Below are 18,839 nucleotides of genomic sequence, written 5' to 3'. Positions count from 1 at the left end.
GGCCAATAACCAGTGTTCACGCATGGTTTGGCAGGGAGGTGAATTAAAATGGGAAAGGCAGGTTGACATCTGAAAATAAGATCTGAGCTAATATTCCACAAGAGACTCTCTCCCTCTCTGTGTACCTGTGATGCTGACTGTAGCCTTTCGGGGTATTTGTTTCTCAATCTTATTGGTACTGACCAGGTGATAAACAATTTCCATCCAGTCAAAATAATTACAGCTTCTATTTTCCTTGTTTCCTGCAACAGCGTTGGTTTGAAAATCTCGGAACCTCCAGACTCTTTTACCACCGTTTCCAATTTCATTTTCAAAAACTACTTTGAGGTCTTGTTCCTTTCAAAGCACTCTGCTTCACTCTGAGTGTGATTTCCACTTTGAGCCATGCAACAATATATCAGTGTCACATCTAATGAGAGACGTCTCCTCAACTTGTGTTTCTTTTCTTTTTGTTCTTTGAACACAAGAATTTAAATTATTTTTTTGCAGCAGGAAGCATGTCACTGAAAACCAAAAAGGTAAAATGGTAGGGGGGGGGGCTGGGGAGGAACTTCCAGTTCTCTTCTGAGGCTTGCTTTGAAGTTGCAGATGAAAAATCAAGTGAAAATCAAAGAACCTTACCACTGATTGACTCTGTATCATTACAGAGATAGAAAGGGGAAACTGCTTCTATTCTGAACAAGCTGTGGCTCAGCGTCAACACTCCCACCTCACAAGCTCACTGCAAGTCCAAGAGCCAGTCCAGGGCACAAAAACTAGGCACCTGAAAATGTGTTGCTGGAAAAGCGCAGCAGGTCAGGCAGCATCCAAGGAACAGGAGAATCGACGTTTCGGGCATAAGCCCTTCTTCTGCCCGAAACGTCGATTCTCCTGTTCCTTGGATGCTGCCTGACCTGCTGCGCTTTTCCAGCAACACATTTTCAGCTCTGATCTCCAGCATCTGCAGTCCTCATTTTCTCCTACAAAAACTAGGCAGACACTCAAATGCTGTGCTGAGGGAGTGCTCCACTGTTGGGGGTGCTGTTTTTCTGATCTGATGTTAAACTGAGGCTTCACCTTCCATCTCAGCTGGATGTAAATGATTGTGTGTCATTATTCTGAAGAACAGCATGGGAATTCATGGTGCCTTGATCAATATTTATCCCTCATCAAATAACACTGAGAATTGATTACCTGCTCATTATCTTCTTGTCTTACTTGTGGGATCTTGCTGCGTACACATTTGTGGCTATGATTTCTACAATACAGCAGTGATTGCACCTTAAATTGACTTTACTGGCTTTAAAGTATGTTTGGGACATCCTCAGTCAGGAAACAACAATATAAATAATATAATTTAACTATAAGGAAACTGACTTTTTGTGACTGGCAACAATTCAAAGTGCAGACACTCTAGATACAGAGATTCTCATGGAAATATTAAAGGTGTTGCCGCTCTGGTGCAGATATTCCAGGTATCGATATTCTAGATGCAGATACTGCAAATGCATATATTCTAGACGCAGATACTGTAGATGGAGATATTCTAGATGTAGATACTGTAAATGCATAGATTCTAGGTGCAGATACTGAAGGTGTAGATATTCTAGATGTAGATACTGTAAATGCACATATTCTGGGTGTAGATACTGTAGGTGACGGTATTCTAGATGTAGATACTGTAAATCCACATATTCTGGGTGCAGATACTGTAGATGGAGATATTCTAGATGCAGATACTGCAAATGCATATATTCTAGACGCAGATACTGTAGATGGAGATATTCTAGATGTAGATACTGTAAATGCATATATTCCAGGTGCAGATACTGAAGGTGTAGATATTCTAGGTGCGGATACTCCAGATGCAGACTGCAGATACTCTTGGTAGATACTTTATGTGCTATTATTCACTATGTAGAAACATATAGATGCAGTGATTCTTGCTGCAGGTTTCTAAGCGTGTCTTACCTTATTAGCATTTCTGCCAGGCTCTTTGCATCTGAAATATATGAAAAAATGCAATGATTAGTTTCCAAGAAAAGGAAAAATTGCTTAACTGTTAAAGCTCCATATGGGAAGAATTTTGACAGAACTGTCTTTGATTTTTATGGAATTTGAAAGATAGCCAGAAAGAGCACTGATGAAACTTATCATCCATTATGATTGGCAAGCATGAGTGACTGGTTTTAAAAAAAGAATGTACTGTAAGAGACCAGAACCGCTACCAGCTGTTCCGCTCTCACCCAACACTGTGACATTTAAATGGGTTATAACTCCACAGGCATCAGTGGTCTTTTTAATATCTCTTTCAGCTAGCCACACTTAATAAATGAGTGTCCCAATTTCAGTCCAAACCCAGGGGACACAGGCAGGCAAAGGCAGATTTGAAATCAGCCATGTCACTCAAACTCCTGTCAGAGGGAGAGATCCCATTTGAATATCTTCAATAAATGAGCTCAATGACAATGACAAGAGATGTCTGGTTGAAATGAGAAAAAATAGATAAAAGCGTATTTACTGACATCAGTCATCAGGAAAGTATGAATTTAAATGGATATAAACTTTGCAAAACTAACTATCTTCTTATGAAAGGGTCATGATTTATCCCTCTGCAGAATATTTTGAGGTCACGTAATTCTGTTCTGTATAGTAATGGGTGCTATAACAGTGGAAAGAAGGCCAGTGAAATGAGATGGATGTTAAACCTGGCGTTAGCTAGGTGCTCTAAGAATTTACCTTGGGGAAAACTAGAAATGTGTGCTAACAAGGAGGTCTCTCACCCTGGTTTGGTTGGTACATGAGGAGCTAAACAGCGTCTAGGACAAGGCAGCGACTTGATTGACACATTGCCACCATTTTAAACATTTGTTCCCTTCACTATTCATGCACAGTGGCTGCAAAAACTCACCAAGGCTCCTTCTATCGCAGTACCTCCCAATATGTGATCGATAATGACAAAGACAGCAGGTGCTTGCAAGTTCCCTTCCAAGCTATCCACAAGATCAACTATTCCTGGGGTTGGCGTTTTTTGTTATTCATTCACAGGGTGAGGGCATCACTGGCTAGGCCAGCATTTATTGCCAATCCCTGATTGCCCAGCGGGCAGTTAAGAGTCAACCACATTGATGTGTGTCTGGAGTCACAGGAGACCAGATCATGTGGGAATGGCAGTTTCCTTCCTTAAAGGGCAGATGGGCTTTTCAACAATTGGTGAAGGATTAATGGTCACTATTAGACTCTTAATTCCAGATGCTTTTTGAATTCAAATTCCATCACTGCCGTGGCTGGATTCGAACCCAGGTTCCTGGAATATTACTTAGATTAATAGTCCAGCGATAATACCACTGGACTGTGTGTGTGTGTGTGTGTGTGTGTGTGTGTGTATAAGTCTGTGTGCATGTATGTGGGTGTGTGTATATGTTTATGTGTGCCTGTGTATGTGGGTATGTGTTGTGTGTATGTCTCTGCATGTATATGTGTGTGTGGGTGTATTTATTTGTCTGTGCATGTGTGCATGGCCATCTGTATATGCGCATGTGTGTGTGCGCGCGCGCATCTGTATGTCTCTGCGTGTCTATGTGGGCATGTGTATATTTATGTCTGTGTTTGTGTGTGCAAGTGTGTAAATGTCTGTGTTTGTGAGTATATGTGTCTGTGTGTGAGAGACAGAGTGTGTGTGAGTATTTGTAGAGAGAGTGAGAGAGAGAGAGTGTATGTGCCATGGGGCATAGATAATTATGAAGATGCCGTGAGTGAGAGGAGTTGAAGTGTACAGCTGGTAAATCTCAGGGAGTTTTGAGATTGATTGCAATTGAGCTTCGAGGCAGTCTCAAGACTTGGCCAGTTATGGAGCGTTCAGTCAGAACCTAAACTCCAGCAAAGCTTCACTGATGAAGAAAATCAGTCAGCTTCTATCTTAGTTCATCCATCTGTAGAAACCCACCCTCCTCCCATCATCTCTCCCAAATGTCCCTTAAATGAATCCAAGGATTTTGTCGGTACTGTCCAAGCCGGTCGTCCAACTCAAATCGGTGACCATCTGGTCAGCACTGCCCTCCTTTAACCACCTGTGCTATCGTGGCACTCTTCAAAGGAGAAGACTCCAGTGCAATCTCAGCCAGATTTCTTCTCTTTGTAATTGGCACAGCCAGGGAATGTGAACAGAACGTAAGGACACATCCTATCAGCATCACAAAGCTCCTGCTGGCTCGCTAACAGTTGGGAAATAATTAGGCATCCAAGGTGTTCTAGTATAAAAATTAAAATCACAGAACCTAGAAAGGTCCACTCAAGTTCCATTGTATTAAATGGACTGCACACAATTCACAGCAGGAATGCTTCAACTTTGTGGAGGAGACAAAAACAAGACAAGAAATCACAGAGACCTCATCTTTAAACAGATGGTAACTCAGCATTCTTATATTATAGATTTGATGAAATTCAAAGTTCTAAATCAAAACTAGCAAATTCTCACTAAGAACAGACTTTACTTTCTGACTCAGCTAACTGATATATTCAACTTTTATTGATCTTCCTTACCCCAGAATGTAACTCATTGATATGTAACATATCTCTCCTAGGTGGCCACTCGATGTCACTGAGAGTCAGTAGCTGATGGAATCACAATCTTGTGCTCACTGACATGCTGATTCCACCAGGTGGGGGAATCTCTGGATAGACTGGGTTGGGGGTGGGGGTGAGAAGCACCCAACTCCAGCACAAAAGGTCAATCCCAGAATCCCCACTGTTACTCAGGTCAAAGTCTTTGGCTGTGGGGTCTTCATTTCATTCATTCAAGGGAATGGGGGTGTCGGTGGCTGGGTTAAGCTGAGAAGGTGGTGGTGAGCTGCCTCCTTGAACTGTTGTAGTCCCCATGGTGGGTAAATAGACCTACAATTCGATCTGGGAGTGGATTTTGACCCAATGACTCTCAAATCCACACTGTGTTTTAATCAGTTGAGCCACCAAGAGAGAGCTTTGCAATCACCTCAGGAATAATTAGTTTGACCCGAGGGTACTCACCCATGTTCTCTGACCCCTCCCACTTACCGCGCAGTCTCTTCAGGCGTTTCTCCTTCCGTTTCTTCCTGATGATGAACAGGAGTGCCACGGCAACCGTTGCCAGGATCACAGGACAAGCTATGGTGAACAGTTTCTTCACGTCATCTCCCTCTCCTTGGATCGATTTGATTGGTGGGATAGTGCCTAACATATCAGAGCATGTTAAAAAAAAATCAACATCTAAATGATGAGAGATACCTGGAAACAAATTCCGAGGGGGTTAGAAACAGGTCATGAACTGTAATGAGGATCCTGAAATAGTTCACAAGTGCCTTAGGCCTGAAATCAGATTTCAGTGACTTTGAAATTATTTGTAACATATACATTTTTTATTCATAAATGACTTAGAGCTCACTTGGTCGCTCTTAAAGTACCATCCCAAGTAATACCAGTGATACGTTCATTCATGTTATTCTCCTGTGAAGCATTTTTGGATATTTTATTACATTAAGATTGATTATAAATTCAAATTATTGTTGCTGTTATTGTATTCACTAGAGTTTAGAAGTATCGAGGAGATTGAAATGTGTCGGATTGTAACAGGGCGAGTGAGGTTAGATGCAGGAGGGTGCACCCTATTTTGGAGAGACCAGAACCGTGGGTCACAGTCTGGATCAGTGGTGCTGGAAGAACTCAGCAGTTCAGGCAGCATCCGAGGAGCTTCAGCAAAATCGACGTTTCGGGCAAAAGCCCTTGATCAGGAATCACAGTGTCAAGACATTGGCTGGATAATTTTCATCAACCCATTCAGAGATGTTACTTTACACTTCTGGAATAGGTGGGACTTGAGTACAGGTGTCCTGATGGCAGACATAGGGACACTGTACCAACGGGCCATTTATAACTGAGATTAGGAAACATTTCTTCATTCAGAGGGTGGTTAAACTGTGGAACTCACTCCAGCAGAAGGTTGTGGATACTGGGTCACTGACTATATCTAAGAAAGAGATGGATAAGTATTTAGATATTAAAGGCATTGATGGGTTTGGAAGGACAGGCCTACTCTTGCTCCGAGTTCCTTTGACTGGAGAAATGCAATCATTACAGTTTTAAAAAGGAGCAAGCTCCATTTATATAATGCCGTTAGCTCTGAACAATGTCTCATTGGAAGGTAGAAGTAAATGAGACCAACCTTTACAGATGAGGTTGTGTTACTGACCAGTTGGTGCTTTTAAAATTCAGATTATTAGTTATCTGTGGGAGTGGAGTAAAATCTGGAAATGGTGTTTGGATGCAGATCAACTTTGCCTCAGTGATTAGCACTGTTGCCTCACAGCGTCAGGGACCCAGGTTCGATCCCTGCCTCGGGGACTGTCTGTGTGGAGTTTGCCCGTTCTCCCCGTGTCTGCGTGGGTTCTCTCCGGGTGCTCCGGTTTCCTCCCACAATCCAAAGATTTCCAGGTCAGGTGTATTGCCTATAGTGTGAGGTTCATTAGTTGGGAGGTAAATAGAGGGTAGAGAAATCGGTCTGGGTGGGTTACTCTTCAGAGGGTTGGTGTGGACTTGTTGGGCCGAAGGGCCTGTTTCCATACTGTAGGGAATCTAATCTAATCTAAAACTTTGAACCAATTGAGCTGTAGGCTAGATGCCCAAGGGGCTGAATGGTCTCCTCTTCCTTGTAATGTTCCTATGAATGGATTAATCAGTCAATGTGGAATTAAAATACAAGGTGGGGGCTCTTGTGTAGCAGTGGCATGATACAAATCTCTAGACCAGGACGCCTGGGTTCAAATTCCACTTGCTCTAGAGGTGTGTATCTCTGAATCGGTTGATTAAAAAATATCATAAAAGGGGCACTGGGGGAACTGCCTGAACCATGCAAGTGACAGCTTTGTTTTGGACAGAATTCAAAAGGAGAGTATATTGGAGCAAAAGAAGCAAAGACTGTTCAGAAAAGCTTCTCTTTTCGTAGACATTGGTTGGGAGCTGGAATGTATGGTTCAAGTGACAGTTCAACTGATCCTTTCAAAGGGGGAACTACATTGTTATCGGAGAGGGAAGGATGTGTAGGATTATGGGGTAGAAATCAGGAGAATGGCACTGGGTGAACTACATCTTCAGAGACTAAGCCCCAGCATGACAGGCTGAATGGCCTCATTCTGTACCTCGACAATTCAGTGATACTCATGATATTTGCAAAATTGGATGTTGTGACAATGCTGCTCCTTTAACAAGGCTATGGTTTTTTTTCAAGGGGTCGGAAAGGCAGAGGTTCCAATACATCTGAGTTTAACTTCGAGAAGAAGCTTTTAAAAAATATTTATACAATGAAAGGGGAGTTGCCATTTCTCCCAGTACAAGTTTTGGTTTGGTTTGGTTTTAGCAAGCTGTTTTGTTTGTAGCTACTAGTCAAGTTTTAGCTGGGAACCCAGAAAAGCTGCTGGACCCGAAGAAACAACTCCATCCTGATCGTGTCTCTCTCTGACATCTCTCCTATAAGAACCTGCGTTTGATTTTACCTGTTTTTGCTGAGAGGGTGTTTATGGGGATTTAGCCAGTTTTTGGAACAGCATAATTAAGTTACGTTTTCATGTTGATTGGATTTAGAAATAGGATATTATTCTAAATTTGGTTTTCTTTTTGCTCATGTGGAAATAAATTCTGTTTTGTTTAAAACTGAGATGCTGGGTCAACTGCATCACTCCTGGAATATCCACTCTATACCTGTTAAAGCAGTTAGAAAAGTTAGGGCCTGGGCTATCTTCTTAAAATGTTTTGAGGAGGTCTGTCCTGGTTCATAACAATGCTGGTGTAGTCTAAGAGTGGGATTCCGAGGTTAATTGTGAGAGTAGAAAGAGAGGAAGGATAAAGAAATCTGGGAAATCTGGAACCAAACCAGCAATCTACAGGAAATACCTATCAACTGTTCACCTGTCTTTCCCTTTGCACAAATGCTGATAGTTCTGTTGTTTATTTCCTGCATTAGTTCTGAAATGGCAGGCTTATTGAGATATCACTATTGTTTGGAATAGCTGGCATTCTAGTGTATGGGTGCATTGGCCACACCACAATTCTCAGCATGAGGTCCCCTCCTTTATTTTATTGCACCTTATAAAGACATATTCCAGACAGTACATCTGTGCTCCTTTAACCCACTACCTTATATTTGGCAAAATACTCATTCATTTTATTGGATTTTACATTTTTGCCAACAATTTACAGCTGGAAGACACAGACTTGCTTCTTTTTCACTTTCTTATGCTTGCTTTGATGCTGCTATAAACAGGGACTTCTAATGTTTCAGTGGAAGCTGCTAGGCAACACTTTGCGACTTGAAGCTCATAAACTCGTCAAAGTCAGCAGGTCTCCTTGGTAAATAACTGTCATACAATGAGGAGGAGCCAGGGTGCAGGCAACAGGCATTGGGGGGGGGGGCATGGTTTCTGAATGCCATCCTTGTTTCCATGGCTATGTTCACACCTGGGTGTCCTTGGAGAGTGATCACACAGTGTCCATCAATATGTTTGTGCTTTTAGGGAAAGGTGAGCACTGCAGGGGGTGGAGTGCTCCCAACTCCATTTTGATATAACCCCTTTCCCTCTCCACCTCCTCTCCCTCACTTTGTTGGTCTGTAGTTCCCTTGCCTGGCACTTCACTATTTGGAAACACGGGTGATTTTGAGGTGGTGAATAAAGGATGATTTGGTGATAGAAAAAAGATATGTTCAGTTTTGTGTGAGAGCACTTCTGGATATGAAATAAAACAAAGAGAGGGAGGTTGTTGCTTTCAGTTGCCAAGATGAATCTTGAAGCGTCGATTGTGGCTTAGGCCAAGCCTGAAGGTCATGGCCCACAACAAAGCAGTGTACACAGGGCCACTGGACCAGAATAGGAGCAATGTCTGCTCACAGAGAGGAAACTGCACAGGGAAGTGCACTATCTGCATAAAAATCCCTTTGGGGTTAAGAATGGTGTTTTCCAATAGCGTGAGACATAGAAAGTAGGAACAAGAATAGGCCATTCGGCCCTTCGAGCCTGTTCTACCATTCAATATGATCATGGCTGATCATGCAATTTCAGTATCCCACTTCCACTCTCTCTCGATACCCCTTGATCCCTTTAGACACAAAGGCCACATCCAGCTCCCTCTTGAATCTATCTAATGAATTGGCCCCAACAGCTTCCTGTGGGAGGGAATTCCACAGGTTCACAACTCACTGAGTGAAGAAATTCTTCCTCATCTCAGTCCCGAATGGCTTACCCCTTAGACTGTGACCCCTAGCTCTGCACTTCCCCAACATAAGGAACATTCTTCTTATGTGTAGTCCCATCAGGACTTTATATGTTTTAATGAGATACTCTCTCATTCTTCTAAATGCCAGAGAGTACAAGCCCTGAAGAAGGCAGATCATTAGCCCAGTTTAAACCACACCCATTTCTCACCCATTAAAGTGAAAAGGAAACAGGTTGGCAATTTGCTACAAGCCCATGTTCCTGTAACATTTACTGCTTTATGACACAAACTGCAGTCTGACAATCAAAAAAGTTGTCAGTAATTCCAAAGTGAAGCCATCGCACAAAATATAAAGGAGCGAAGAGAATTCTTGTTATTTTTCACACAGAATAGTACATACAATTCACACTCTTTGTTTGGCTAACGTTTCATATCAATGTTGCATTTCACAGTGACAGTACAGAGAGGAAGAAATAAGAGGCCACGCTAGGTACATCCTTTGGATGACGACAGCTCAGTTTCATTGCAGTCCTTGCAAATTGTTGAATGTTAAGGTTGACTGGACATTTTCTCTGTGTGACAAGTAACTGTCTGGTCATTAATCCTTTACCTTCTTCCTTTGGAATGTACATCAGCAAATCACATTCAGCCCTCCCGCTCGGTCAGCAGTATGAATACTACCATTTCCCAGCTGCTTTCAGCTCTGACCAAGAGTCAATGGACTTGAAACATTAAGTCTGTTTTTCCCTCCACAGATGCTTCCAGAACTGCTGAGTTTCTCCAGCACTTTCTGCTTTTGTTTCAGATCCCCAGCATTGCCATTCTTTGTTGTATTCAGTCCAGGCCAGAGTTTCAACTCTGAACAAACCTCTTGCCTCATCATCTAACTTTAGTTATTTTCTCTCTTGAGCCTATTCTGCTCCCCCTTAAATAATTCCATGATATTCACCTCAACCACGCCTTGCAGTGACAACTCTCAGGTAAAGATGTTACTCCTGAACTTTCAGTTGGACGCACTGTACATTTGGGAATCTTGACCGGGAAAGGTTTAAATCTCTGAGAAAAAATTTGCAGTCCAACATGTCTTGAGGCTCTGGAAGTAGCAGCAGATGGCCAGTACTACTGATTGCAGAATTAAAGAACAGAGGAAGGCTAGCACTCAGTTGGAAATACTTCAAGTCCTATTATCGTGCAAGCCTGCTATTTTTCTCACTGCTTCTACCTCCCACAAACCTGCTAGATTAATGTGATAATGGTGGTGGCCAGGTAAAGGTCACTCTCTGCCTGCTCTGTCATCTTGAAGCACATCGGTGCCTGGCTCTCTGAGGGAGCCTGGGGAAATCCCAGCAGGGGCTGGTTGGCATTTGTTGCTCAGCGCTGGGGGGCAGGTGCCAGAATAATTGACCGTTACCTCAAGACAGCCCTTACAAGGTCTGACTGCAGGACTCAGTTTGCAACAGGGACTGCGTGATTCAAAAGTCCACTCCACATGCTGCAGCAGTTCACATAAAGACGAGGGCGCCTTCCGATTTGGAACACAGCACAGTGCACTCCTGATCAGTAGAATCAGTGAATCCCTACAGTGTGTAAACAGGCCCTTCAGCCCAACAAGTCCACACTAATTCTCCAAAGAGTAATCCACCCTACATTTACCCCTAACTTACTCATCCCTAAATATTATGGCAATTTAGCATGGCCAATTCACCTAATCTGCACATCTTTGGATTGTGAGAGGAAATCAGAGCACCAGAAGGAAACTTTTGTAGACACTGGGAAAATGTGCAATCTCCACACAGACAGTTACCTGAGGCTGGAATCGAGCCCATGGCCCTGGCACTGTGAGGCAGTAGTACTAACCACTGAGCCAACGTGCCACCCTGTATGCACTCAGTTGTCTTGGGGTGGTGTGTACAAATTGTTGTGCTTCCTTGCTGGGCAAAGTAGAAGGGGCAGTTATCTTTCCTCGCGACTGCATCAAGTGCACAACCTATCCTCACTGGCCACAAGCCTTGGCAGGTAAGTGGGGGAAGGGAGGATTCCCCTGCCTCTGCAAATACGACGAGCAGCTTGCCCTTACACAGTGACTGCCACTTAGCGAAATTTACCAAAGTACTTCACCGGAACACAATCAGTTCAAAATTGAAAAGAGGAGATTTTGGTGACCAAAAGCTTGATGAAATGGATGAGTTTTAAGGAGGGTCCTAGAGGAGGTGGGAGCAATGCGGAGATTTAGCAAGAGAATTCCAGATCCCAGATGACTGAAAGCAATGGCCACCACAGACTTGGAACTCAAGATCCCTGATCTATGTGACTTTCAAAACCTTCTAACTGAAATGTTTTTGCTGTTAATGGAGCCAAATATGGCCAGTAACACCCAGCCGTGGAATTGTGGAAGGAGGCTATTTGGCTATTGTGGCTTCAATGATTCTCCAAGTGAGACAATTCTCTTAGTGCCACTACCATAAGAGCATGGAAAACTCTCAAATAATTGTTTAACTTTCCTGTAGAATGCCTCGACTGACCCAGCATCCATCACACTCTCAGGTAATGTATTCCACAACTGAACCACTTGCTATGTGAAAAATGTCTTTCCTCATTGGTTTTGCTTCTTTTCCGAATTACTTTTATTCTGTGTCCCCTTGCTCCTGATCCTTTAACATTCCCTCCAGATCTACTCTGCAACCCAATGCCTTTTTAAATGTAACAGGCAGATCCTGTTATTTTAAGACTTTCATTTTCAATATATAAAACCTGGATGGTTTCCTTCGTGCGAACAAAGTGGAGAATGGACAGGTTTGAATAAACACAGAGTTCTTGGAGGGCTTGAGGTTCACCATTGTTTAATCCTTTGATCAACTTTAATTTCTTTTGAAGAACCAGTTGAAGAGAATGGGGAAGCAGACTCCCTAACACTCAGTTTCAGTCAGCAGAAATTTATTAACTCAGCCTCTAGGTGGAGTCAAAGCTTACATTAAAGTAATAACGATTGCAATATTGGGTGTTCAGCTTCGACATATAAAGAGTCTACTGTCTCAAAAAACACTCCATTCGGCCCATCTTGGTCCATGCGTGTGTTTATACTGCAGGTGAGACAGTGCCCGCTTTTAATGCTCCTTCCATTGTCACCCCCAACATCCCCTCATGCCTGCTCCCTCCTGTGTGTATCACATCTCTCCTGAAATGCAATGTCACTCTCTGCTTCAATCAAGACATGTGGAAAGGAGTTTTACATGCCCTGTATAAAGAAATTCCTCCTAAATTCTTTATTTGTGCTGTTAGTGGCCATTTTATAATTGCACCCTTTCCCAATCTTCTTTTGTCTTTCTGACACTGATAACTGACTTCATGCAGCTCCGAACTCCTCTGACTCCCAAAGATGTCATTTACCGTGCTTCAAATCTTCACCTTCTGCCCATTCTTTCCTCTTCCTGAACGTCACATACTATCTTTAAGGATTTGCTTTTTGATAATAAGACTGATACTTCTTATCAACTTACAGCCGTACATGTTACTAGATATTTACTTCCTCTCCCCATTATATTTCTCTCACTTCTTCCCACCTTACTCCTATAAGACCTCTTCCTCACTCTCTGATACTCCATCCCAGTCACATCTGCTCTAATGATGCCTCTGTCGGACATGGAGAGTTGAAGAAATGAGCACTCAGTTCCTTGTTACTAGTTATTGAGCTATGGACTATCAGATGTCTATCACACTGTTAAATGTAAATAGATGTCCTCAATTCAGTGCTCCAGCACAAATCAGTTATGCTGCCCGGCTTTAGTGAAAGTTGGGAGTGTGCCATGGTAATGTTTAAGGAAAAACATCTGGGAAGTGCAGTGTTGTGTTTCTGTGGCGAAATTGGGATTGGATCAGTGTACCCTGGGTCCTACATGTGAAGAAATAGGTTTTCTCAAGAAAGCCATGACCTGAAGGTGAAAAGTTAAATTCCCCACAACCACTCCCCACACCTACTTCCGTCATAATCGAGTGTGGCAAAATGTGTTGTCTCGTTGCCACATCCAGCGCTGTTACAGGCTCTCATTTTCAACTCATACCAAGTGGCCCCTTGCAGGTCCTGTAGGAAAACCTCATGCGACAAGTTGGTCTTTAACGTAAGCCAAGGCCAGGTGCCTTTGGGACGGTAGTCCATGACGATTGCTGTGATGGGGCAGCCACCACTGTTCCACCCTTGGAGGTTGAGCCTGGCGTGGGTAGAGTTAATGTGGGTAAAGAGATGCCGGTCCTTGTCGAAAGCAGGTTCTGGAAGAAGAAACAAAAAGGAAAGAAATAAGAGGCACATTGATCAACATCCCTAGCTTCACATTTTAAATATATCTTGTTAAAGTCATGACAGAATCCCCACAATGCACAAGGAGGCCATGTAGCCTGTGCTGACCCTCCAAATAGCATCCTACCCTATCCCTGTAACCCCACATTTACCATTGCTGACCCAACTTGGAAACTATGGCCAATTTAGCATGGACATTCCACCTAACCTCATCATCAGACTGTGGGAGGAAACCAGAGCACCCAGCAGACATGGGGAGAATGTGCAGACTGCACACAGACAGTCGTCTGAGGCTGGAATTAAACCTGGGTCTCTGGCACGGTGAGGCAGCAGTGCTAACCACTGAGCCACCGTGCCTGCCCAAAAAAAGACACATGAAAGGATGATGCTAAAATAATTTATTTAAAATATTAGTTGCAAAACATAGTCGAATTGCTATAGATCCCAGAGTTGGGAAAGATGTTCACAATTACAAAGCTGGAACTGAAAAATTTGTAAAAACGAAGTTTTTCTTTCACGTTGTCCTTTTCCCTTGTAGCTCCGAGATGGCAGCTTCTCACATTCCCAGCTTTAAATGCCAAGCCAGTCTGTCCCTAAATGTGGAAGTAGTTCTGTTTGCCTTTGATTGGCAGGAACAGTCCATGCAAGGACAGATCCAGGAACAGCTGGATGCCATCTCCAGCTCTGGGACCTGAACCTGAGCGATTCCGAAGCACTGGGAGATACTGAACTCAAACTGCACAAGCTCGATGTGACCTTTCTTAATCTGTACCAGAGGCCACAGGGAGGGAGTTGAGCAAATTGCTTATTAATAACTGACATCTCTAATGTCAAAATGTTCTGTCTAGGGTTGTTTTAGTTGGAAAGCCTATTTTATACTTTAACCAATTTTTATTTTTCTTTGCATTGACAACTAGAGGCACATGTTACAGGTAATGAAGTAATTGAAACACATGCCAGGAAATTTGACAATGTACATAAAATGATACGACTTTAAAATAGATGCAGGCACTGACAGATCTGAGGGACTACTACACATCTCTGAATATGAAAAGACAGATAGATCAAGCTGTTAATAAAAAGGCTTGTAAATAGATGCCTAAAACACTAAGGCAAAATAATTTGCTTCACCTTTATCGATCATTGGACAGGTCTTTGCCTGAGCATTGCATCCAATTCTGGCCATGCACAACTGGAAGGCTGTGAAAGACTAGCAAAAAGGGGGGAGTAGGGGACAAAGATTTACCAAAAATGTTTTAGCCATAACTTTAAGCCACAGCTGAATAAAAAGGATAGATTTTGTTGGAGCTTTTCATCTTGCACTCGTCATGGCATCTGAATGGATACCAAGTGAATCAACATTTTTATATTTGGCAAATGGACTCTGGTGGAGGCTTTCCATTGAGTAAGCACCTAGTAGATGATGACTGACAGACAACTGTTGAGCTTTGTTTAAATTTAAACTGGACAGTTTGTCTCTGACTGATCAAGGCAATGAATAGAGAGTGACTGTCACCCATTTGGTTAAGTTGAAATGCGTGCACATAATCTTTCAGTCTGCAAATACCAGGACTCTGTGCAGTAATAGATGCAGCTTCCAACACTGAAATGGTTGTCAATATGATTCACAGCATACTCGGGATTGCTTAGCAAGTGTTTTCCAATCGGGGTTCGTAACTGGGATAAGTGACTGCAGTTACATCGCAATGCCAGAGAATCTGGGATTGTTCCCTTTCGGGCAGAGAATATTAAAGGAGAATTTCAGCAGCATTCAAAGTTCTTTGGCATTTTTCTTGAGTAAACAATGAATTGTTTCCACCAGTGGGTGGTTCCCTAACTAAAGGTTTGAGGCAATTTGGAAATAAACTGGATGGTAGATAGAGATTTTTTTTAAACAGTATGTCGTTATGGTCAGATGATAAAGGAGCAGAGTTCCAAAAGCTTGTGATTTCAAATAAATCTTTTGGACAATAACTTTGTATGGTATAACTTCTGACCCTGAAATGATGGTGGCAGGAGATACACTAATAACTTTCACACAATAACTGGATATATGCACTGAGACAGTAAGGACTGCAGATGCTGGAAGTTAGAGTCAATAGATGGGAAGCTTGAAGAGCACAGCAGGTCAGACAGCATCCGAGGAGCAGGAAAGCAGTAGAAATATTGACTTTCCTGCTCTTTGGATGCTGTCTGACTTACTGTGCTTTCTCAGCTCCACACCTATTGACTTTGGATATATGCTTGACAAGGAAACATGGGTTTGGAGTGGATCACGCTTTCTAAGAGCCAGCAGGGACATGATGGACTGAATATTCTCTACTACAATGCGAAAGGTTCTATGGCAGTTTGGTTTTGAAATCATACAGTCATAGAGACGTACAGCATGGAAACAGACCCTTTGCTCCAACTTGTCCATGCCGGCCAAATTAATCTAGTCCCACTTGGCACATATCCCTCTACCCCTTCCTATTCATATGCCCATCCAGACGCCTTTTAAATGCTGTAACTGTACCAGCCTCCACCACCTCCTCTAGCAGATTAATCCATTCAAACACCACGCTCTGCATGAGAAGGTTGTTCCTTAGGTTTTCCTATTCATTTGAATAATAATTTATAGAGTGGGAAAGTTAGGAGGCCTTGTATCACAGTTGTAGTTTCTCTGTCTCTGAGCCAGAAGCTCTGGGTTCAAGTCCTCCTCCAGAATTGGAAAGCAGAGGAAAGTATGTTTCCATAGCAGTCAAACAGGAAAATCTCCCAGTAACTCCCTCCAACATGTCTATGGCAGAGGTTGAGTGATTAGGTTTCCTGGTTAGCCAGGCTATGGTTTCTAGTTCACAGGTTCATTCTGAAGACTATCTAACTACAAAAACAATTGGCAAATCCAAAAACAAAGGTCAACATCAAGGTCATCAACCAGAATTGTGGTGGCCCCATGTAGCATGGAGATAACTGAACGGAAAATAAAATGGGAAAATGGTCTACATTCTATCTCATTTTCTTTCTTCTGTTGAGATCTCCATGGTCTCTTCACATCAACGACTTTCCCAAAATGGAAGTAAATATGTTGACCTGCCACTATATGGACCAGTCAAAGCAGATGATCATCAATTAGCTAGAATGGCATAGCAGGTTTGAGGGGCTAAATGGTCTAATCTTGCTCTTATCTGTGTATGAGCAGCACAACATGTCTCAGAACAGTCTGCATTTGTTCTAGTCTAGAAAATGCAGCATTCATGATTGGTTTTATCTCAACACCTTACATCCATAACAATTTTTCTTTTTATCCTGACCCACCTCTCCCATGAGTTTTGGCTTCAATAATCTCGCTAATGCGCCCAGCTCCAACACTGTTCTTGGCTGCCAGTTTCACCTTGTACCAAGTGCCACATTTGAGGTGGTCCAGTTTGAAGGAGCGCTCAGTTGGGTTGATGAAGACATCCTTCCATTCTTCACTGTTATCAACAGAGTATTGCAACACAAAGCCTGTCAGACAGAGAAAAGAGCATCAATGTCTCATTAATTCTGTAAATTGAATTTCAAACTAAACCCTGTGTCGGTGTTCTTGAAGGGCAGACAATTCTTGCTCAGGTTCATCAAATTAGCTCCTTCATCAGCGAAACCTTCTTTGCATGGAAACATTCCCAAATCACAACCCTGTGAAAGAAATCATTTAAAAAAAAAGGCATTTTTTTGTGGGTGCGGATGTTGCTGTGTGATGTCAGTATTTACTACCCATCTTTGTGTGTTCCTCGAGATGGTGGTGGTGGACTTTTATTTTTTATTCATACACAAGATGTGGGTGTGGCTAGCAAGGGCAGGATTTACAGCCCATTTGTCTGTGTGGAGTTTGTAAGTTCTCCCCGCGGTTTCCTCCGGGTGCTCCGGTTTCCTCCCACAGTCCAAAGATGAGCAGGTTAGATGGATTGGCCAATGGGAATTATGGGTTGTGGGATAGGGTGCGGGCTGGCTCTGGTTGGGATGCTCTTCGTTGGGTGGTGCAGACTTAATGGCGTGAGTGGCCTCTTTCCACACTGTCGAGGTTCCATGATTCTATGACAGTGAAGGAACAGCAACACAGTCGGGATGGAGAGATGTGGTCACTGATCAGTGGTAAAGGTGTTCTCATGCAGTTAGGTAGGGACTTGACATCTCTTCTGGGGCTGTATTGTTCCTCCTGCAGAACCCACATTGCCTCCTCATTGCCAACACCTCCTGGGCAACTTATACCACTGCACTTGCTCAGGCATGACATAGCTCCACACAATTCCCAGGGACACAATGTTGCTTGCTGAGTTATATAGTCGTACAGCACAGAAATGGACCTTGCAGTCCAATCTGTCCACACCAACCAGACATCCCAATCTGACCTAATCCCATTTAGCCCATATCCCTCTAAATTCTTCCTATTCATATACCCATCCAGATGCCTTTTAATTGTAGCAGCCTCCACCACTTTCTCTGGTTGCTCATTCCATGCACACCCCACCCATTGTGTGAAAAGGTTATCCCTCAGGTCCCTTTTAAATCTTTCCCCTCTCACCTTAAACCTCTCCGCTCTAGTTTTGGACTCCCCTACCCTAAGAAAACAAACTTGGCTATTCACTCTATTCATGCCTCTTATGATTTTATCAACCCCTGTAAGGTCACCCCTCAATTTCCGATGCTGCATGGAAAAAGGTCTCAGCCTGTAGCTCAAACCTTTCCACCGCAGCAACATCCTTGTCAATGTTTTCTATACCATCTCAAGTTTCACAACATCATTCCTATAGCTAGTCAACCAGAATTGCATGCAGTCTTCCAAAAGTGGCCTCACCAATGTCCTGTAGAGTGACCAGAGGAGAGGTGTAGGTCAGAAGTAACAAGAGGATGCTCCAGTGGAGGCGAAAACCTATGTTCATCCATCTTCAGCAACACTCAATCTATGCATGATTCAGCTTCCTTTCCCTACCAACAACTTGATCCTGTTCTTTAAATCCTTGGAACATTTTGCAAGTTCCTCAGGCACCCCAACCTGCCATCCTGCATACATTATTGGGTGTGCACAAACATATCCTCCTTATTAGGAATAAAATTCAGTCGTGGGGTCAATGAATAAGTGCTCTCCTCCCTAGGAGAAAGTGAGGACTGCAAATGCTAGAGATCAGAGCTTAAAAATGTGTTGCTGGAAAAGCGCAGCAGGTCAGGCAGCATCCAAGGAGAAGGTGAATCGACGTTTCGGGCACAAGCCCTTCTTCAGGAATGAGGTAAAAGGTAGGGAGGAGGGACTTGGGGGAGGGGCGTTGGGAATGCGATAGGTGGAAGGAGGTTAAGGTGAGGGTGATAGGCCGGA

At 43.1% G+C, this 18,839-nt stretch overlaps 1 protein-coding gene across 1 annotated transcript in view; it reads right to left on the bottom strand.

Annotated features, from left to right (window-relative positions):
* The window catches only part of LOC122540620 (Down syndrome cell adhesion molecule-like protein 1 homolog), a 571,589-nt gene that overhangs the window by 21,330 nt on the left and 531,420 nt on the right, over window positions 1–18,839 (bottom strand). Inside the window, exons 25-28 of the mRNA XM_043676579.1 lie at window positions 16,805–16,993; window positions 13,192–13,479; window positions 5,032–5,187; window positions 1,951–1,981 (exon numbers count right to left, since the gene is read on the bottom strand). Coding sequence (XP_043532514.1) covers window positions 1,951–1,981; window positions 5,032–5,187; window positions 13,192–13,479; window positions 16,805–16,993 — 664 coding nt within the window. The remainder of the gene's footprint in view (window positions 1–1,950; window positions 1,982–5,031; window positions 5,188–13,191; window positions 13,480–16,804; window positions 16,994–18,839) is intronic.

This window comes from Chiloscyllium plagiosum, chromosome 35 (assembly GCF_004010195.1).
Source record: "Chiloscyllium plagiosum isolate BGI_BamShark_2017 chromosome 35, ASM401019v2, whole genome shotgun sequence".
Lineage (NCBI taxonomy): Eukaryota > Metazoa > Chordata > Chondrichthyes > Orectolobiformes > Hemiscylliidae > Chiloscyllium > Chiloscyllium plagiosum.
This window is presented reverse-complemented; position numbering and strand designations above follow the sequence as displayed.